Source organism: Rosa rugosa, chromosome 5 (genome assembly GCF_958449725.1).
Source record: "Rosa rugosa chromosome 5, drRosRugo1.1, whole genome shotgun sequence".
NCBI classification, from domain to species: Eukaryota; Viridiplantae; Streptophyta; class Magnoliopsida; order Rosales; family Rosaceae; genus Rosa; species Rosa rugosa.
The window spans coordinates 44,635,223-44,658,018 of NC_084824.1; the positions used below are offsets into that span (position 1 = coordinate 44,635,223).

At 38.1% G+C, this 22,796-nt stretch overlaps 1 protein-coding gene across 1 annotated transcript; it reads right to left on the bottom strand.

Annotated features, from left to right (window-relative positions):
- Positions 1 to 12,128: 12,128 nt before the first annotated feature.
- LOC133709825 (isoamylase 1, chloroplastic) lies at positions 12,129 to 21,713 on the bottom strand. Its single transcript, XM_062135723.1, has 18 exons — positions 21,225 to 21,713; positions 20,825 to 21,007; positions 20,543 to 20,635; positions 19,373 to 19,525; positions 18,798 to 18,889; positions 18,372 to 18,513; positions 18,178 to 18,285; positions 17,908 to 17,993; positions 17,292 to 17,363; positions 17,076 to 17,202; positions 16,189 to 16,275; positions 15,337 to 15,429; positions 14,797 to 14,955; positions 14,535 to 14,618; positions 13,926 to 14,006; positions 13,764 to 13,846; positions 13,565 to 13,682; positions 12,129 to 12,834 (listed from the first exon to the last, which is right to left on the bottom strand). Exons 1-18 carry the CDS (start codon positions 21,576 to 21,578, stop codon positions 12,571 to 12,573), a joined length of 2,379 nt encoding a protein of 792 aa, XP_061991707.1. The 5' UTR covers positions 21,579 to 21,713; the 3' UTR covers positions 12,129 to 12,570.
- Between the last annotated feature and the right edge of the window lie 1,083 nt (positions 21,714 to 22,796).

The window sequence follows — 22,796 nt, forward strand, 5'->3', positions numbered from 1 at the left end:
ATTTGGGCACCCAAGCACAAGGGCACCCTAGGATTAGCTCCTCTCTGGACACCCGAAAGTCTGTGCACCCCAACCTACAGCCGGCGAATGTCACCGGTGGAAGAACCCATGGCGCCACCCTTACCAATCACAACCAGCCTCAGCGCTCCTCGTCCAGTCGTATCGCCAGGCCACAGATAGGAAAACCCCTCGCTGGGAGGACCCAGCACCACCGTGATGTGCTCATATTTTCCTATATTTTTGTGCCTCTTAGCCTTCATATTTATGTCTAGTTCTCCTTGTTTATGGTTCATTTACTTATTTTAGTGTTTTATAGGATGAAGAGCAAGGATGAGAAAAAGAAGCAAAAACGAGAGGAAAAGGATTGAAGGGTGGTTTGCAATCCTAACAACTGAAGCAGCCTCTGCAGAACAGCTAACTTTGAGGATTAAACTGTACTGATCCAGAGATAATCAGAAAATGAGCCTAATATGCATGAAAATCCCCGAATGTCTAGTTTCTGGAGAATTTTACGGTTCGTGATTTCGATATTTCTAGAGGGAGATATGGCAGTTTAAGTACAAGCAGTTCAGTTGATACGCGAATCTGTGTTGTGTTTCCAAGAGCTCGAGTTTTCAAGGCTTGAATGACTTAGCAAAATTCTGGGAAGATTGATATAGCACTATGGACCGTCTAAGAGCCCAAAATATGTTTCCTTGGAATTTTAGAAGTTCCACATCACCTTTGTTTGGTGCTAAGTGATTAAGGAATTCCAGAGGCCTAAAGCAAGAAGGAAAAGTTACATCCTATAAAAGGAGAATGTGTCAAGATAGAGAAGTACCATTCAATATCAGATTTTCATCAAAGAAAGCTGCTGCCATCGCCCTGTTCACCTTCCATCTCCATTTAATAAGTTCTTTTATGTTTTTAAGAATTTCTACCATGTTTTCTTCAAACATGAATAGCTAAACCTCTTTTCTAGGGCTAGGATGAGGCTCTAGCATGATTGTTTACATGTTTTGATATTCAATTGATGGATTAATAGTTTCTTTTTGATAAATTCTTAATCTCTACTTGAATTGTTGCTTATGTTAAAGTTCTATTGATTCGCGACCTTTAGGGCTTTGCATCTAGTTATCAGAAGATGAATTTGGGGCGTACCAGCAATATAATTCAAATTAGCTTCATGAGATAAAGGATTGTGAATTACATTATTGTCGTACCGGAAGTAATGGTTTGCATGATTCCCTTGTTTTCTAGAATGTAATGAGTCCTATATGTTAAATTTATGCCGTACCTGGATAGACTGCATGCTAGGATATACGACCTCTGCCATACATGGAGAGAATCATACACTTAAGGAAAACTATGGTCTAAGTGTCGTACCTGAACTTAGATACGGGAATTGTTATCTAAAAGAAACGAAAGAATCCATTGGTTGGTTCAAAAAGTAGATAAGATTGCTTGTGGTTGATTCCGACACCCTAGGCTCATCATCATCATTTTCTTACTTTTAATCATTATAGACTCTTTTCAATTTCAATTTATTTAGATTCACTTTTTAAGTTTCTGTTTTTTAAGAAATTCTCTCATTATCAAAAACTCTTTCAAAACCGTGAAAATCATAAGTCTTAGTTTGAGTCATTGTGTGTGTCTTAGTCGATTTGTGCTTATTGTTTTGTGTGTTCTTTTAGTTTAGTTAACTTAGGTTTTCATATTGTGAATTGAACTAATATCCTCGTGGGAACGACAACCACTTTTTCTTCCATTGCTATACTACATCCACCCTGTATACTTGCAGGAATTCCAATACACCACCAGCCGTAGCACCCTGATCCTCGACACAACCTGAACCCAAGATGGGATCTTCCGTCCAAACGCTTGGCACGCCGCAACCTTCAGCCACCAAGCAGTAGGTCCGGGATCCCAGATTTGGTTCGGGTCCCCCAAACCATAGTGTCACCATCGATCCGACTGCAGACCTGCTGGAGCCACTCCTAATCCGAATCCTGACCTCCAAGACGACATCGGGGTCCCTGGATCCCAAACCTTCCAGTCGCCCGCAGCCACCAATCCTGGGCGCCAATCCGAAAACAATTCCAAACGCCAGTGCGAAGCAGTCTGGGTAGAAGAGAAATCCATCGCCTCAAGACGGGTCAAGGACCTCGACTTCTTGGAGAAAGATGGAAAAAAGGAAGAGGCGGCTAGGGCCGTACTCGACAACTGCGACACCAGGGGAAGCGCTGGAAATTTACTTCATCGGAGATGGAGGAAGGTGCAGAATCGCCTACCTATGGGAGGCGTTCTCTGAAACCCTATGACAGGACCCGCCCCGGATTTCACCCCGAAATCCGAAGTGGCCCTGCGGGGCCTTCTTTAGAAGAAATTCTATCAAAAAAATTTAGCGGAACTTCCCCTAAAAGTTGGCTACCCAAAACCTGTAGGAAAACATTTACACTTCTAAATCATCCATCCTTAATCTCCTGGAGCCATCTGCTCCCCAAATCACAACTCCAATTTCACAAATATCAGTCTCAAACCAAAAACAATATTAATCCCATAGATTATCAGAGCAATACTAATCCACTAGGTAACAAAGAAAACAGAAATAGAATGTGTACGCGGAAGCAATTCTGTTGGCTATGCCTCAACTCCATGTATGCCCGACCTTAACTAATTTCGCCTGCAAACTGGGCATTTGAAACCGAAGGGCCCAGGGGAAAGTACATAAAAACGTTAGCGTGAGTGGACAAAAATAAATAATTTAAAGGAAAAGAATTTCATACTTTCCCACATTTATTTCATTAAAAACCGATGCATGCAACAATTAGAAAACACAATTAGCTATAAATCCGAGGATTTCAAACAATAAACCGACTAGCCTCGCTAGTCACAACATTCGAAAAGATGTATCGTAAAACCGAAATCTCATTTCTCAAGAAGATAAGACTAGCCCCGTTGGCTATAGTGAAAATCGGACTAGCCCCGCTAGTCAAGCAACGATAAGAAAATATTGAAACTCCGATACTCAGGAAATAAGACCAGCCCCGCTGGTTAAACGGAAAATCGGACTAGCCCCGCTAGTCAAGAATATAATGAGTAGGGGAAGATGATAGCCATACGAGTGAGCCTCACAGGCTCGGGTGATAGCCTCCCAGGCTAAAGTACTCCCATTACTCCCGTAATATACCCTTACGCCACTATGTGTAGCGACAGGATACTGAGCTTGAGAATTACTGTCACAGAGACAGTAACCAGCGCCACAAAGGCGGAGGGCTTCGGTGATCCCATCACCTTGCCACAAAGGCGGAAGATCAATGCTAGCAATGATAATAGTCACCCAAAGTATAGCAAAAGAAATCCGAAAACCAAGTAAATCCATAAATACATAAGGCTTCCCCATCTCTCGCAAATGAATTTCTAACGATGTGTCCCACACGCCAAGATAATCTCAAGTTCAAATAAATAGGAAGAAATAATAATAAAAAAAAACATGATATCCGTAAACCGAAACAAAACCAATTCCAAAATCATCATTAAGGCATTCCCAATGCCAAATCTGAAAGTCGATAAATAAATGAGGAAAAACAACTCCATCGAAATCCCATTTCGAAAATCCTTTAAAAGTCTCAAATCGAAATAGAATATAATTAAAAGTATAATTCCGGAAATCACCTCGGAAATAAAAATAATTCATCACTTAAAATTATAAATCATAAGCAACTTCGGAAACGAATCATTATCGAAAGTAATTATGTGAGATAAAGCGAAAACAAACTCCGAGATTAAATCACATACTCGAAATGTCAATTGATAAATAAATAGAGCATATTCAAGGAAATAAATGCATGCATCATTTACTTAAAAATAAAAGTCCACTCACAGTACTATTCCGACGATCACGCATACGAGTTCCTTCATCGAGCAATAGCTCGGTACGTCGCCCTGTACACAATTATATTTCGTGAATAACTATTCTAATTAAATACGATTCTCAAAATCGAATCCTCATATAACATCTATCTAATTCTTCTCGGATTCAACCCAAATTATACCACTAATACCAATTCGTTAATTTAAAGGTTCCAAGGCAGAACCGAGAGATATACGACGGTCGGATTCTCGTAATTCGATAATCGAAACCCTAAACTTCAAAAATTCATAATTAATTCCAAGTTTCTCCAAAAATCACCAAACTTCACATACAAGCTCTACAACATTTATAGAATTTAATGGCCTAAAAACTGGAATTAAAACACTGCCCTACACACCTCCATGCGCCACCCGCAGTGGTGGCGCGTGGGGCTCACGCGCCGGCGGCCACCACCTCCGATGGCCACCAGAAATCAACAGTAGCTGCAAAACCACAGACCCAACAACATTCTCAACTACAACTTCTCTCAATTTTACCTTTAAACGTCCGGATTAAGCCCGTGAAGAAAATCCAGAAATGGGTTTCGGATCCCCTCTTCGATTCGACCTCTACACCGGAAATTGCAGCAAGAGGGGTTGGGGAAAACGTTCACCAGCTCGAGGAGTCCCTGCTGTCCACTTTTGGCGGTCGGAGGTGGTCGGAAATGATGGAATCGCCGGAAGGATCGAAATCGGACCCGGAAGGAACTTCACGTCGATTTGAGCTTTTCCGGCCAAATCGTTGAAAATCAAGGGCACCAGCGTGAAGGTGGGAAGGAGGTGAGTTTGTGGTGGCTTGGAACACGCCGGGGGACGGCCGGACGGCGTCGAATTGCAGCAAGGAAGCTGCTGCCCGAAGAGGAAGGGGGAGAGCGCGGGGAAGAGAGAGAGCTGGGGTGAGTTTCCGGAAATGGAAACCTACCTCGGTAATTTTCCATATATATATAAAATTTTTACCATGAACAGTAACTTCACATTTTCGCGTATAACTTTCGCATACGAACTCCGATTTTTACGAACCACATATGCACGTGCTCGGTTTAACATCCTCTACAACTTTCGTGAAGAAAATTTTCTCAGATTTTGACCCGAACAAAAAGTCATATTCTAACCCCCCCTAAACTGTAAAATGATAACTGCGAACGGTAAAACGTACCGTAATTCACATACACACAGTAAAAGAGGTTAAATCGGATATGTGGTGTAACACCCTAAGGGCTTTCTCGGGGGATAGTAATAAATTCCTCTGTTAGTATAGCTTAAAACTATTTACTTATCTATCTACAGAGAGAGATCTGTCTCTCCAAGTCATATCACAAAGTTCTTAATCAGCCCTAACTTTTTGGCTGTTGATCTAATGCATTCAACTTCTACTTTAAAAAAAAATTCACTGGCACATAAAACTAAAATATTGAGAATTATAATTGACACAATAATAATGTTTTAGTGCAATTCATAAGCCAATAAAATCATTCTTTAGATTATGAACTTTTTTGTTCGAAACCAAAACAAAACAAAAAGTTATCCAACTTTTCAGAGATGAAAAGATATTCATTCATTAATATGTTTTCTTGGTTGAAGCCCTTGTTGGTGTTATGAAATTGATGAAACAAGGTCTAACCAATCTAGGTTTATTGGAGCTGGTGGTTTAATAAGAGAATATGATGTCGGACGAGAATGGGTCTAGTTTAGCCGGAAAACTAGAAAAATAAAGAAACGGTGTAGAATCAAGAAGAGTGATTGGAAAATAGGCAATTCACGCGTAATGAAGTTACTAGCCGCTGCAATATTCCAGAAAATTTAGTTTTGGACTTTTCGGGTTTCTCGTGCAAAAAGTCAGGTCTTTGATTGTGAATCAGATTGGATCAACTTTTGGCTAGAATGTTCGTTTGAGACGCATGATACATTTCTAGAATGGGAATCACGGGAAGCTCTGGTCTGCCACTATCGATATCGGTCTCACTTATCTGTAAAACAAACGAAGGTCAAAGGGAAGACCGGATGTGCCGGCCTTCAACTCTCTGATGCCTAAGTCAGTATCGATATAAGATAATGATAATGGAAAGCGATAGTAAACAGTTACCTCTTTGGGTTGATGGAGATGACCTTAATGTAGCAGATTTGTAGGAGCTTGGTTCCGTTTCTTTCGGTGTGGGATGATCGGGTTGCCGATATCGCCCCGAGGGGTATCGGGACCCTCAGCTGAGGCTTTCCTTACTTCTGTATTGGCGATACGAGTCTTGTGCTTCCAATACTTGTGCCTAGGAGGTATATGCATACCAACAGTAAAGTAGGAAACATTACAAATATGACTCACCCGGACTCCGGCCAACGATAGAAGAGAGCCATGAATGAATAATCTAAAGCAAGCCCTAGAATACTCAAACATAATGTAACCATAGGATTAAGCTCCAATGATTCAAGTAACCTTGACACTACGGGGAAGACTCCGAACGCGGCCAAGATCCTTCCCTAATTTTATTCATGTTCCCAAAGATAAACCCTACACATAGGGGGGGGGGGGCTTCTCTAGGCTCAATGAACAGGTAAAAAATAAAAATAAAAACTTGAGGCCCAAAAGACCAATACTGAACTAATCTACTAGCCCAAGCTACAACAAGCCCATGATCCAGATCCAGCCCTTGACCCACATAAGCCAAATTGACGTTAGTGGCTGTACCTCTCGACGTCGCCGGAATCCTAGAGCAGCTCACGAGGCCTCCAGACCACCTCTGTTGCTTCAAACCCGAGCCTACGCCTCGAATCTCAGCGCCAAGGCCACCAATGGCAGTTGCGCCACCTAGCTGCACCTCGTCAGCGACAAAAGGCATGACAGCTCTGCTAGCCACCACTACTGCACCCCAAGAATCGTCTGAACCTCTCCAACCTGTAGTCCCGGACACCACACCTGATCCGATGCCACCAAGCCCTTCACCAAACCAGTCAAAAGCATAGCCGCAAAAACATCCAAATCGTCTCTCTACCGGCATAAATAGTCGAGAGTTCCAATTCCATAGTATACCGATCCTCGCCTCCAGAACCGCTAGGAGAAAAGGGGATTAGCCGCGGCCACCCCGATGCTTGAAGCCAGCCGGGGCTGCCGTCACAAAGCCCACCGCCGCCACCATCCCAATACCCACTGCCGTCATCCGAAGAAAAGATGAGGGTTAGGGCAAAGACGAGAGAGAGGAGACAAGTCATTTTTTAGTCCTAGTTAGTAATTTAATTTAGATTGAAGTGCTAGATGTGATTCATAGAGAGTGGAAATATTAGCTGTACATAGGGCTGTCAATTCCGACACGACTCGAAACCCACACGAAATAAAGCGGGTTGAACCCGCACGATTAAAAAGCGGGTCGGCTGTGGGTCGCCATGACCCATTTACTAAATGGGTCGGCCATGGGTCAACCCGCCAACACGAAGTGAACCCGTATAACCCGATTATGTTGTACTTCTTGAAATTTTGGACGTTAGGAGTATTTGATCATAGGATTAGACAATTTGAAATATTTTGCTTTATAATTATTGGATTTAATTATTTATGAATATATATAATTATTTATATTCTTCGTCTTGTGGAGTTTTTAGTGAATTTAATCAATTTTTGCATTTTTTTTAGTTAAATGGGCCGCATTGTTAACCCTTAAATGGGTCATTTTGTCTAACACGACATGACCTATTTGTTAAATAGGTTAAGCGGGTTGGAAACGGCCAAACGGGTAACCCGTTTAATAAACAGGTTGGGTTTGGGTTTAAATTTTTGACACAATTATTAAATGGGTTGGGTTTGGGTTTGTATCTTGCGACACGACAAATACCTTGACCCGACACGAACCCAACCCGACACGACCCATTGACAGCCCTAGCTGTACATAATTTTGAATTGTGAGATTAACCAAATATATAAATGGGGGCGGATCCGTGGCATCACAAATTATAGTTAAAATTATACTTCAATTACCAACCATTAGATTAAAAGATTATCAATGGATGAGATTAGTCATAAAGAATATATCATTACCTATTATTTTTCTTTTCTTTTCTTTTCTTTTTAATTAATTAATCAAATCTATTTATTATGACTTAATAAAAATCAATAATTGCTATTCTGATTTGGAATACAATTAAGGAATCAAATCTTTCAATTGTTTTCCTATTGAAACTCATCTACTGCTCAGAAAAGAAAAAGAAATCAATCAGATGAGGCCTTTGACGAAGCATGATGAAAACTGATTCAATTCTCTACCTCTTTCTCACCTTTTCCTCATCAAGATGACAGAGCAAAATCAAGATTCATCATATTTTCATTGCATATCTCCAGTAGGTTACCCTTAATTCTTTTCTTTTTCTTTCTGTTTGCTTTTATTCATGCCATTTGTTGATGATAAACATCAGGTCTCATGATATCTAGTTGACGTTGTGTAAAATTCTTTCATGTTCATTTAGATTGTTAAAGTTTTCATTTAGTTCGTCAAAGGCCTCATCTGATCGATTTCTTTTTCTTTTTTGAGGAGTAGATGAGTTTCAATAGGAAAACAATTGAAAGATTTGATTCCTTAATTGTATTCCAAATCAGAATATCAATTATTGATTTTTATTAAATCATAATAAATAATAGGTAATGATTTTTATTAAATCATAATAAAGAAAAATAATAGGTAATGAAATATTCTTTATGACTAATCTCATCCATTGATAATCTTTTAATCTAATGATTGGTAATTGAAGTATAATTTTAACTATAATTTATGATGCCACGGATCCGCCCCCTATATAAATATCTATTTTAAGCTTAATGGTCAATCTGCTACCTAATTTTCTATTTTAGCCAATTTGTTATCACAAGTTTTCAAAATTAGTCAATTTTCTACCACTCTATCAAATTAACTTTCATTCTATTCCTCATCCAAACAAACGAGAACATGTGGGATAACAAATTAGCTATTTTGAATTTAGGATAGCAATTTGCTACCACTCTGAAACCTAGGGCTGGGCATTTAGCCCGAAAACCCGAAACACGGCTTGGGACAGGCCCGAACGGTCCAGGCCCTTTAAAAAAATTTGACAGTTTTATAAGGCTCGGCCCTAAAATATTATATAACGGGCCGGGCTCGGTCCTTAAAAGTAACAAAAAAAAAAAAAAAAAAAAAAAGGCCGAAGGCCCGAACTGATGTATAACTAACTCATATTTGTTTAGTTTTTATTCTCTCTTCCTCTTTTTCTGGACTCTCTTCTTCTCTCTCTTTTTTCTCTTTAGTTTTTTATTCTCCTCTCTTCCTCTTTTTCAGTTTTTCTGGACTCTCCTCTTCTCTCTCTTCTTTCTCTTTAGTTTTTTATTCTCCTCTCTTCCTCTTTTTCTAGACTCTCTTCTTCTCTCTCTTCTTTCTCTTCAATTACTCATGTTTTTTTAGTTTTCTATTCTTCATTTCTTCTCTCTTAGAATCTGGACTCTCTCTTCTTCTTTCTCTTCTTTCTTCTTTCTTCTTTCTTTTCCCGTCTCTTCTTGTTCCTCCCTCCCCTCTATTTTTTTTGTCTTCTCTCTTCTTATCTTCTTATTGTTCTCCCCAAACGCCTCCATTCAGTCCATTGTCCTTTTTTCTTTTCTTTTCTTTTCCCTTCTCTCCCTAGTCCCTAGTCCTCCTTCCCCATCAGATCAATTGTAGATAATTGTCTTTACTCATCCCCAAAATTTCTCTCTCTCTCGGTCTCTCTCTAGTTTTTCACTTTTTCTGTAGCTATGCCGATTGGAGGACAAATCTGAGTTGTGGCTTTGGAGGGCGGAGGAATGGGTTTGGAGCAAGATCTGTTTTTTTTTTTTTAGCCTTTTGGGCCCGAAAAGCCCGAAAATTCCGGTCCGGGTCCGGGCTCTATAAATTTTACACGGGCCGGGCCCAATCCCACCGCCGCCATCCAAAGAAAAGATGAGGGTTAGGGCAAAGACGAGAGAGAGGAGACAAGTCATTTTTTAGTCCTAGTTAGTAATTTAATTTAGATTGAAGTGCTAGATGTGATTCATAGAGAGTGGAAATAGCAGCTGTACATAATTTTGAATTGTGAGATTAACCAAATATATAAATATCTATTTTAAGCTTAATGGTCAATCTGCTACCTAATTTTCTATTTTAGCCAATTTGTTATCACAAGTTTTCAAAATTAGTCAATTTGCTACCACTCTATAAAATTAACTTTCATTCTATTCCTCATCCAAATAAATGAGAACATGTGGGATAACAAATTAGCTATTTTGAATTTAGGATAGCAATTTGCTACCACTCTGAAACCTACTGCAGAAACAGACAAAGGAAAAACAAATACTAAATTGTGGCTGTAAAGATAGTCTAGCTCATTGGCCGCAACATCGTCATCGTCATCAGCATCAGCATCAAGGCTTATATTATATCTTAACAGGTCATCTAGATCGGCCTATTGTACATATGACTCTTTGTCTTTGGGAATTATATAACTTTTGTTGGAGTTAATCCTTATGCCGATCCAAGTGAGTATCAAAGTTTATCTTGGACTCATATTTTTATCAGAGATAAGGGAGTGCCATGATAACTTTGATATGCACCGGAAGCGGCACAAGGATTTAACTGCAGCAAACCTTCCTACGGGAGAAACATATTCTTTGAGCCTTCTTTCTACCTAGATTTTTTTTGGGGGGGGGGGGGGATGGATCTAGATAGAAGCGTGGTAAATAGCAAGTGAGTGCGGACACACGATGTATAGCAGTTCACCTCCCATTTTGGGAGACTACATCCACTTTAATCTTTCACTATATGGGTTTGGGCCTTGCAGCCCAAATAGATTACAAAGGTATGGGATGATGTCTAAGAGGGAATAAATTCCCTTTTATAGGTAAGGGAAGCTTTTTTCTTAACATGTTTTCCAATGTGGGATGCAAAAGGGTTATTCTCTAGAAATGGATATTATGAAGCATATTGGTGAGGGTGGCGTCCTGGCGAGGTCTTGGCCAGCTTCAACCATGATGAGGTAGCTCAGGTGTCGGTCTATGAGATGCATGTTATGGTCAGATCCTACCATATCTTGTGGGCCCACTAAGAAGGTGTTACTTATGCTTGGTGACATAGGAATACTAGAGGAGGTATGTACAAGCCTTGATCACAATAGGTGCAAACCCTAAGAAGGGATTCGGAAAGAGTTAAATAGGCAGTGGAAAACGTCTTAATTAATAACAAATTAATAACGCAATGGAAAACTATTCGAACAAATCTGATTAAATGGATTCCCCCTCAAGATTTTATTAAATTGAATTTTGATGGTTCAGTTTATATAAATAATCAAGGTGCTGCAAGTTTTGTTCTTCGTAATGACTAGGGTCTACCCATCTTAGCTTCCTCAAAAAGGTTAGGCTAATCAAATGTTTTAGTTTTGGAGGCATTAGCTCTCAGAGCTAGACTACAAGCTGTTGTGCTTCATTGTTTTTCTAGAATCAAAGTGGAAGGTGATTCAAAATTGCTTATTGACTGTATTAATAATAAGATTGATATTCCTTGGCGTATATGTTTTCTTGTCCATGATATCAAACATCTGGCTCTTCAGTTCCAGGATATTGAGTTCAAACACATCTAGAGATAAGCGAATTTTGTGGCGGATGTTCTAGCCAATTTGGGCCACTCAATTGATATTGCAAGCTGGAATCAGGGTCGTCCTCTTCATGCTCTCAATGCCTTTAATTTTGATTTTCAAGGAGTATGTTGTATCAAGGGCTTTAGTAGTTTCGTTTATAATTTTCTTTTTCCATAAAAAATAAATAAATAAATAAAATAAAAACAAATTAACTCATGTCTCAGTGTTCATGTTTTGTATTATGGGCCTAGGGGCTTTTGGATGGCACAGAAAACGGACCGAAGCAAGCCCAGAGGCCAATAGCGCAAACAAAATAAAAGATACTCGTTAGTCTTTACTAGTTTCAGTCTGTGGGAGCTAAAGAAACAAAATGATAAGAAAATGTAGGGATGCATAGGAGATCTCGAGATATCAGACGAAGAAATGCCGCTGATCCCCACTCTCTTCCATCCCTCTGAACACTTCTTTTCAACTTTTTATACTAAAGGTTAACCCTGGGAAGAAAGTACATCAACAAACCACAATACACATCCTTAGAAATCCAAGCGAATGTGTTGGCCATTAAATGCGCAGCCTGATTACAATCACATGGGGAAAAAACGCATCTGGCATTTCCGTTAACTTTCATGTCTTGAGACATCCACTCATAACAGCAAATATCAGCCGAATTTCTAATATATTTATTCAGAAAGTAAAATGAAGGAGAGTACAAACTGGAACATATATAGTGGAGGCAACTAGAATAAGGATGGATTGTAAGAAGAGTATACATTGTCTTGCTACTTGAGCTTCTACATGAGAATTTACAAGATGTGAACAAGATTTATTCATCTTTATTGTTCTAGAGTGCAGAACCTGAAGATGATTTCCGTTTCCCTTTTTCAACAATGGTCTGACCTATTTCCATAAAATCTCTGTTACCTGCAACTCTATTATGTACCGCCTCTTTGTAATTTTATTCAGACTCCGAGTCAAAAATGTAATTTTATTCAGACTCCGAGTCAAAAATACAAAGACGCACTAATTCTTTTAGAGGGGGGTGGAGTAATTTATTTTGCGGTGATATCAGACAGTGGTACCTGTGCTGAGCTAACCATCTTCGACTGGAGCGAGCAATAGGATGATTGAAGAATAACTTAGCATCGGGTATAAATTGGCGTCAAGAAAGTGAGCATACTGTTTAACTGCAATATCTCTTTGTGGGAGGTCACTAGATAGGAAGTCAAAGGGTGAAGCCTTGCTGGTGTCTACCAAGGGTTCCCATCTGTACCCAGGCCTCTCTGGCAGTGAAATGTTCACTGGTAAATGACTGGCATTGAAGGCAATGTAGATCTCTCTCTTCACTGAGTCAACCTGGATTAACACGCACAGTCACAAACCAATTGGGACAGTAGCAAGTTTGTGAATAAACCTCATTTTGTTATATAATGCACATACTCCTGTCAATTTTCTCAGACAGAGTGCATGTGAGGACAAACATGTTTATCATCCAACCTAAGATATTGTGGGAATGACATGGTAAATTCTTTTGCAGGTTTAGTCGAGATTATAAGATGCTGATTTAGTTTTAATATCTGTTAAGAAAGTGAGCTTGAGAGAAGAGGGTGGATTTAGTTTGATGTGTAAAAGAAAGAGAGCAAGAGAAAGGAGAAGCATCATACAGAAAAGGGGAAAAATGAGCGAAGAAGAGAGAGATATGGGAAATGGCGATTTTATGATCTCGTTTTTGGCATTTGAGTTGTTTTTGATGAAAGTTTTGAAGGAAACATAAAACCTTGATGGTTAGGTAGGGATTGACAAGCTCTTCAAAAGTGATCAATCCTACTTTTCTAAATTATTTTGTTGGTGCAAATTGACAGTTCAGTGAATAGGGTCAAATTTGGCCACTAAGCCTTCTTTAAGACATGCTTAAAACATAAGACAGAACAGGATCATCTTCAATCTCTATCTATTTCATTATCTATTAAAACTTGAATTAAAAATGCATTAGTCAGGTTTTTTTAATAAGGATTCTTTAAAATTGTGAGCCTAATCGTGGAACCAATGACTCCAAAAACTTGGGATGTGCATCATGAAAGCATACCAGAGTAAAGGCCACAAAGCGGCTTGTTTTAGACCAGTCTGGCTGCCCAGGAGAAAGACCATGCCACTGCAGCCTCTCTGCTGTTGGGAAGTCATTCAAACCAAGTGACTCACATTCCCTGTAGAATTCACAATAAATGAGGAGATATAAAGGATCAATCAGAAAGCAAAACAACTGAAATAATGATATAGATACTCACTGGCGGAATTTGGTCATAAGACAGCAAAATCTGAAAAAATCTGATGAAGACTCTTCCTTCTTATCCCACCGGAAGTAATTAATCTGAGGAGCACAGCAATGACCATGAAATAAGAAGAAATGGTTGTGAAAGAAAGAGTATTGACAGGGTCTAGAGAATTACATAATTATCATGGCAATATGTGTTGTTGTTCCCCCCTTTTGTATGACCATACTCATCACCCATATATATCATTGGAACACCCTGATAAAAGAGAAAGTATGAAGCCATGTCAGTACAATCTATGTACAAAGTTCCACGTGCACTAGTGTGGTTGTAAAAAATTCTTCATGATGTTCCTTTAGTAGTTGGATTCTGTTCTTGAAATCCTGTTCAATTTAAAAGGAGAGACTATAAAACTCTAATAGTTAACCAACTTAGCTCTATAGGATAGATCAAGTTTTATTTTTCTCCTCTTTCCTTACACTGCTAACACACCAACTCCAATGATACTATTTTGGTGCCATGAACCCTATAGTTGCCCATGCCCCTTCCCAGTTAACTGAGAAAGTACGAAGACATAACAAAAAACAAAAAACGACTATATTTCACTTCAAAAAGTCACTTGTCAAATTTCTTTTGAGTTCCAATAAATCAAAATCTGCAAAGACAATAAAAAGAAACAGAGGTCCTTGCGGCCCAAATGGAGAGCGACGTATAAAAAGGAACTGTATCAAACCTTACTCTAATAAAACATTAATAATAACAAGAACAGGACCAGTAGATTCTTACTTGGGAAACCATGAGGCAGACAAAAAAATTCCGCATTTGTCGTTTCCTCAGTTTTTTCACTGAAATTCTTGTGAATTCTCCCTCCTAATTATCAAGTTCACAAAAGAATTATTACTTGTGTCTAGAAGTATCCAAACATCTAATTGAATTTTTAATTAGATGCACAGTGCCTATACCTTTGATGATAATTACACACAGACTAACATCAGCATCAAATTGTCCTAAATCTAAGCATCAAAGAATATATCTTTATCACACTTACCTGTCCGCAGTTCCAGCTATTATTATGATTCTCTCCGTCATTGTTGTCTTCTCCGTTTGCCAGGTTATGTTTGTTGTTATAGGTTACTAAATCAGCTAAAGTAAAACCATCGTGTGCACAAATAAAATTGATACTGTTCCATGGTCTCCCTCCCCCTTCCTGAAACAAAGATATAATGATATTATAGAGGGTGAGCAACAGAGAGAGAAGAAGAATTTGTGAGGCATATATCTGAGAACATGAGCAGATACAATTTCCCATACTCCAGTGCACTAAATTCAGGAGACATAAATTCTATATATATTCCAGCCAAGACTTCTCAAAAATTAAATTCAGGATGCATAAATGTCAGCTTCAGATCCTAATCAGTCGTCTATCAATACTTCGCCAGAAGCTGGTCACCAGATTCTTGATTTGAACATTATGAAGATAAAAATGAAATGTTTTTAATAGAAGGAAAACGGGGCAGAGTCGGAGAGTGAAATTGACATAGCAGACCAACTGACTAGAACTAATAATAAGGTTTTCTGCTCGAACTACCTGGTACAAATTAGGGCTCCCACAAAGGCATTCGGCCAAAGCCCCAGAAAAGCCATCTGTACCCTTGATAAACTGCCGCACTGTGTCACGATACTGAAAGTTACAAGAATTAAAATTTACATCACAATAGCATATTATGGAAGAAACAACATACATAAATGAATCATGCAGAGAGCACCATGGAGAACTGCTAGCAGGTTTCAGGACTGGGGTATTATTACATCTGACAAGTGGAAGAGGCCTTAAAGTAAAGTGAAATTTCCCTTTTGAACATGTCAGTGCACTATTATATCGGGTACTAATTTGGAGAAATAGATCACTGCAGACGTGCAAGAGGCTAAAACCAAAATATTGAATAATTAGGCATAATTATGATGATTAAAAGAAATTTACACACACACACACACACACATATATATATATATGTATAACATTGATCGATTGTTTAAGAGCCACTTGGTGAAACTTAAACCAGGATATTAATAAAATGTAGGTTTAGCATAGAGAAATAGTTAACATCCAAGTATTCTAGAAGAGGTGATAAGAGGATAAACTATAAGAGATTCTATTTAATTGCTTAATCTGAACAAAAAAACTGCCACGGAAGTTGGTATGAAATTGATAAACAAGCAAACACAAATTAGATTAGAAAAAGGCTCATTATGGATGTAAGCTACAAATTAAGTTCCAATGTTTTAAGGCATAACCTTTACTTTCATTGCTTAGCTATCTCTATAATAGCTGACAAAACTCCAGACACTTGGATATTGTGTGATTTATTCTGGCATTAATTCCTTATCTCCAATTGATTAATTGAGATGGTGAGTATAAAAGTGAAATGTATGAACAGACCTTCCCGTTCCATTCTGACCAAATACCCCAGTGAGGAAACATGCCAAGTTGGTACAGGCCTCCTGCATCCCAAGCTTCAGCTATCAGCTGTTTGGGAAATGGCAAAGAACGCCCAATCAGTAATCCTTCTAGCAGCTACACTAATAATAGTAATCACCAATAAGCTTTAGAAATGAACAAAAGCTAACTTCTTATGCAGGATTAGATAATTGAAAAGAGTAAGCTAAATTCTTCTGCAAAAATCACCATGGCTCAGCAAAATTCCAGAAACAGGAAGCAAAAGTGATGAATAGAGAATTTTGTCATGAAAAAATAAAAATAACTTTTATGAATAAAAAAGGGATTTTGCATGTAAGCACTGAGACAGAGAAAAATAAGATGTGAAAACAGCACTTTCTTTGGGTGTTCCAGTTCGGCTAGCATTTTTTCTAGTCTGCTAGTCATCTGTCAGCAGAAAACTTTAACCAGATCTATAGACGTCTACCATCTATACCATATTATGCTTAATAAGAATAAAGAAATTATCAATGGAGGAAACAAGTGATCAAAATAACCAAGCCAAAATGATTAAAATGGATCTATACATGTCTACTATCTGGTATTTTGAAAAACTGGAGAGCGGAAGCTGATCAAAATAAACCAATCAGAGTATCAGTTCTAACAAATGGTCGCTTGTAAAGAAATATTTATATCGTTAGCCAACTATATCAACTACACTGTGTTTCTATAATAGACATATAAAAGTCAATGCAGCTTAAAAAAGTTTTTGGAGTGTGTAAATTTATTGTAACCTGACAGGCTACTTCCATTCTGCATGGCCCTTGGAACTTAAAAATATTGATAAAAATAATTACTAGTTGTATTTATGAAAGGTGTGAAGTTAGAACCTTCACTCCATGAAGTATTGGATCATTACTAATCATGTCAATCAATGGAGGGCTAGCGAGAGGGGTTCCAGTTGTCAACAAGTCACCTTCTATCAGACTCCCGTATACATTAGTTGAATCCCAGAGACTGTGGACAAAGGAAAGGAAGATAAAGGACAGAAATAAACACCAATCTCCTGTTTTAAGTAATTCTGAACTTCGCATCTAGCAGATAACCTGGTACCCCTGGTCATAATAGAAGCAAGATCAAAGCGGAACCCATCCACGTGCATCTCTGTTACCCAATATCTGTTGTGAAGAAAAGAAAAACAATGACATTTTAACCTCGGACTATTGAGTAAGATGATTGCCATGAAAACAAATAAATAGCTCAATAGTTAAAAAATATATATAAAAAATAATTTAAAAAAACACTGATAAATTATCCTTGTTTTCTGTTAGCAACATCATTTAGGTTTAAGTTCAAAGACTAACAGATTCATGAGTAGTTTACACATGATCGTTACTTTTATACTAATGAGTATGAACTGCTCTTTTTATACTTCTTTTCTTTCTACACTTGCGATTATTCACACATATGTAGATCTCCAAGGTTACAAATTATTTATGCCAATAGTGAAAGTTGTTTATGCCTGCATAACCAAAGTAATACATGCAACATACTTGATGAAGCTTGACCACCAATAAGGTATTGGTTGGGTGACTTGGGTCACAGATTATCATGTGGAACTATATATAGAAATCTCTGCCAATATCAAATTCACTACAGCATGTACTCTAGAGATGGGATTCTCGGACAGAAATTTAGATTGGAAGTTTGGGCCATGTCTACCTCAAGCAATCTACTATGAATTGTCGCACAACAGGATGGTTGCAATTGAATGTGTTACCACACCCTGAATAATTATAAAACTCTCCCTGCAAAGGGAAAAAAAAAAAGGACAATAGATTTAGTTTGCATATATGTACAAAGACAATTGAACCAGATAAGATCAAACAGGAAAAGTTAAATAGAATCTTTATCAATTCACAACTTAAACTGCACTCTTCTCATCTTTTCTTCAAATTTAGTCAAATAGTGAAATATAGTTCAGAGCTATACCTTAGGGGCGAGCATGTAATAGACACTGTTGTCAGCACCTCTAAAAGACAAAATGGGACCATTTTCATTCCCTTCAGCTGTGTGATTGAAAACAACATCCATGATCACCTGGTTTAATAGAACTGATTTTGAAAATCTTGAAGACAAAATATATCAATAAAGAATTTTGGAATCATAGTAGTATTAGCTGTCACCTCAATTCCACGTCTATGTGCTTCTTTAACAAGAAACTTGACTTCATTTATTGCATCACGGCCGCAATTACGTGTGCCAGCGGATGAATATCTTATCATTGGTGAAAAGTAACTGACAGTTGAATATCCCCAAAAATTTACCCTGGGAACAAATGAAAACAAGTTTATACAAGATGCTGGAATGTTGTGTTGCAGTTTATAAGATATTAAAATACTGAAAAAGTTGGTCTGCAATTTGGACTGCTTTATAGCAGAGTACCTGTACGGTTTTTCTTAAAATCACCAATGGGATTATTCTACTCTAGGAAGTTAAGTTCTATGGGATCTGAACTGTTAGCTTTCTTTTAATTTTGCACGAAGATTCTCTATTATTCATAAAAAGGAAAGGAAAGAAAACTATGTAGATAGGAGGTAAAAGTATAGTACTTGTAGTCACCCAAGACAGAATTGTAGCCAAAGTACTCCAGTTCATTGAACTCATGACATGGCATTAACTCTATACAGTTGATCCCAAGTTCCTGCAAGATGAACAGAACCTAATAAGAACATCCAGAAACTAACATGCATGACCATGTTAGTTTTTTATCATCGCAGTAAACTGTTCGCGCTGGTAATATATTTGACTCTTAAAACAATCGTTGTGTCTATTTCTCCTCTTATCCTCGTATACATGAAATGGTGGTTTCTCTTTACTTTGGGATACTACACTAAAAAGTTATTAAAGGGCTTCCATGGTGTAAACTTTAGCACGTCTATAAAAAATAGAATATTTTATGTTCTGTGAATTCTAACACGTATGTACAAATATTTGTTTGGTCGGTGCATGCTTCAGAAGACAAAGTTTATATTCATTAAAAGTAGAAACATTTATCATTCATATGTCCAATTGTCTTCCAATGCACTATGCTTGCACATGCAGAATTGTTGTTAAAATATAATCTGGAAATTATACCATCCCAAGGAAGGAGGGCATTTTTCTCTACAAGATCTCGGAAGAGTACCTTTAAGTGATCAAGCTTCTCCACCAAACCACAGTATGTACCAGGCAATTCAGTCATGCTCGATTCATGCCTTGTAAAACCTCGCACATGCATTTCATATATGATAAGATCTTTTTGTGGATACTTCAGAGGTAAATCTCCTTCCCAGTTGAACTGAAATCAAATGGAAGAGTGTTGGAAAGATATTCCAAATCATAGAAAATGTGATTAATTGCCAAACTTCTCTGTTGTTTAAGAACTAAGCTCTTGAGCTGAGTTTCCTGTAAATATTACAGTGGGATGAAAATTCAAGTTACAGGTTTATATAAAAAAAATAAAATTAAAAATAAAAAAAGGAAGAAGAGGGGAAACAATCACAGGACAGTTATATGGTTACTTTCAATATAATTCCTGGGAATAATAACTTACGCGTTTTAACTGAAAAAATACATCAAATGACTTTTACAAGGAGAGGAATCTCACAAAGGTCAGCAAGGTAAGAATGCAATTTACATTTATTTAACAAATTGTATTCCCATCCCATCCCCTACCCAGAGAAACAAAACAACATTGATCCAGATTACTAGAAATATCCTTAGAAGTTAAAGGAGCCAAGAATGAATAAACCTCTCATAAACTAGCACCACCTAATGTGCAAACCCCAGAAATTAAACCCGAATATATTAATGCTCGTAAATGTAATGTATCTTGAACAGAGCATTACCAGGCCTTGAAAGTCTATGTTAACATGCCCCGTAATCAAATTTTTGAACTTCTTTACTCTAAGCAATGAGATTTGATTCACATTTTAGATTGTTGCAAGTGCACACAGTTTGAATCATGATGATAAGTAAGACTTTAGGGAAGAAGAGAAGGATAAAATAAAATAAAAGGAGAAAGTTCAGAGTCAAAGAGATGCTTCTTGAGTCATTTTGTACCATCTACTACAGAAGTTATAATGGAGTGAACTAGAAAATATTACTTCATAAAAAAGTAAAGATATTTATGCATTATAAGGAACATGTTTTATATACAGTGGAGTACTGAGATAGAAATATCACAATTAGAGTTATTATTTAGTAGTGATGCAGATGGTGTCAATGTTGGTCATGTGTGTGTTACAATATAATTAAATAAACATATTTACTTACAAACAGAATTGGTTGGTAAACAATTGTATGAATAAAGTACCTTATCATCAAAAGAAGGTACCGTGCAGGCCATTTGAGGCCAGCAATTACCATCAGGACCTAGACTCCCAAATTCACCTCTGCGTATAACTGCCTAGACAAAATTTAGAAAAACAATAACAAATGAGTGCTTCCACACAAGTTAATAAGTCCCGTGCTTGAATCATATGACTAATTCATAAAAAGCAAACAAATTTCGTACTCAGTGAAGTATAACAGAAGAAAAAACCACACAAGAAAAAGGAAATAGTAAATAAAAGATTCAGTCATTGAGATCAATCACCTTTGCATAAGGATCCAATACAATCTTTGACGAATCATAGTAGTGTCCCTCTTGCGGAGAAAACTTGCCGTCGAATTTGTATCCATATAGGATATCTTTGACATCTCCAGTTAGAAATACATGCCACACATTACCAGTCTTATTGTTCACAGGATCAAGAGGGATCTGCTCAGTAACTTTATCCTGCATCAAATGAATAGCATTGACTAATCATGTTAAGAAACTCAAGAATCAAAAGCCAAGTGCAATGTTCAATTTTAAGTGCAAGATTCAAGACTAGCAAGGCAATTTGATAAATTCAAAAAAAAAAAAAAAAAAAAAGCCACACTCCAACTCTCAGTGTTAGCAGTAGGTTTCTATAACACAAACTGCTACAGAGAAAATTGAGAAAATGACAGACCTGCTCTAAATCGGCGAGAGTGATCAAACAGAGAGTGGCGGAAACGGCATTGCCGGCGTAGACAGCGAAGTTAACCCCACCGTCGCGGGGCGTGGCGCCGAAGGGAGTCGGATGACCTTCGGAGACCTGAAAACGACGCAGTTTGGGCCTCTCGGCCACCGCGGTAACCACCGCCGCGCCTCCGTCGCTTGCCTTCACCGCCGACGGAGCACCGCCTCTCCGAAACCCTAGCATCATCTGCCAATTGAGACGGTTGGGGCTTCGGCTCCGGAGCCTTGCATTGGAAGCAAAGAGGAGGCGGTGGCGGTGAGAGTGGAGTCTGGGAGCACTGGACCAAGTGGTTAGGTGCTCCATTGGCTCATGAATGGAGAAGAGAGAGAGAGAGAAGGAGGGAGTGGGAGTGATTCTATCTCATCATCTGAAAAGAGAAGAGTGTGGGAATTCTTGTTGGAAATGGTTGGGAGATTTTGGAGCCATGTTTTTGGATTTGATCAGTTAAATAAATCTCAGTCCGCAGCTGCATTTTCGTTCGCGAATCGCAATATCTGGTGGGTCCCGCAGGTGTCTGTTTACCGTTTTAAATAATTTCGTGACTGGGACTCCGACGGTCCGACCCCGACCCTTTTGGGCCCTCACACCAAAAGCCACCGTACATTTGGAATCGAAAACAAACGGCATTTAATTCATGCTTCATGCCTTGATCTTGCTTAATCTTTTAAGGAGAAATTATTAGGTTGGGAGAAATTATTAGGTAGCGTAAACGCGCCACGTGGCTGATATACTTAGTCAATCATTTTTTTATTTTTTAATTATATTCTGAAATTATTTATGTTAATTAAAATGAAATACTTAAAGCACTGATTGATTGAGCGTACCGCCACGTGGCACACATACCCTACCTAAGAATCTCTCTATATTAAGCGCATGTTAGCCAACTTTAAGTTTTTGTACAATATTCAAATGCCTAGTTCTAAAAAGAAAAAATAAAAGACGGATTTTAGAGAGGGAAATTATAGAATTTTCTCTTTTATTGAGTGGTCATTTTGAGAGTTGGTGGCATTTTCCGATCATTTCTCCCAACATGGGAGTTTGTGGCAGCTCTCTTTGTTATTCACTTCTTTTTTTTTCACTCTTTCTTTATTTATTTACGGGTCAGATTCTGCTCATTGGCGAATAAAGAGAGTGCAAGCCATGCAAAAACAGTGGAGATAGTCATGCCTTACTTTTAGTTTCTCATCAAGTGGAAGGAATTAAAGGCTAAAATTGTCACACTCCGATTTTCAGTCACAAATAATAATACAATATCAATCAATCACAAGTACTCCTGACGTGAATGGTTCAAACATTAACACTAAATATTAATAAAATATTCCTTTAAACAAGGCAACAAACGATGTCCAGAACCCCCAATATAAATACAGACTCGTTCTTTAGAGTCACATATCACATTACACAAAGTTTATGAATTAAGTTGAGTTAACAAAATAATAAGTAAACGCTCCTTATGAGCTTACCACAAAACGGAAGTCTAATAAAATCAAAGTACACTAAATTAGCTTCTGACTCCTACCA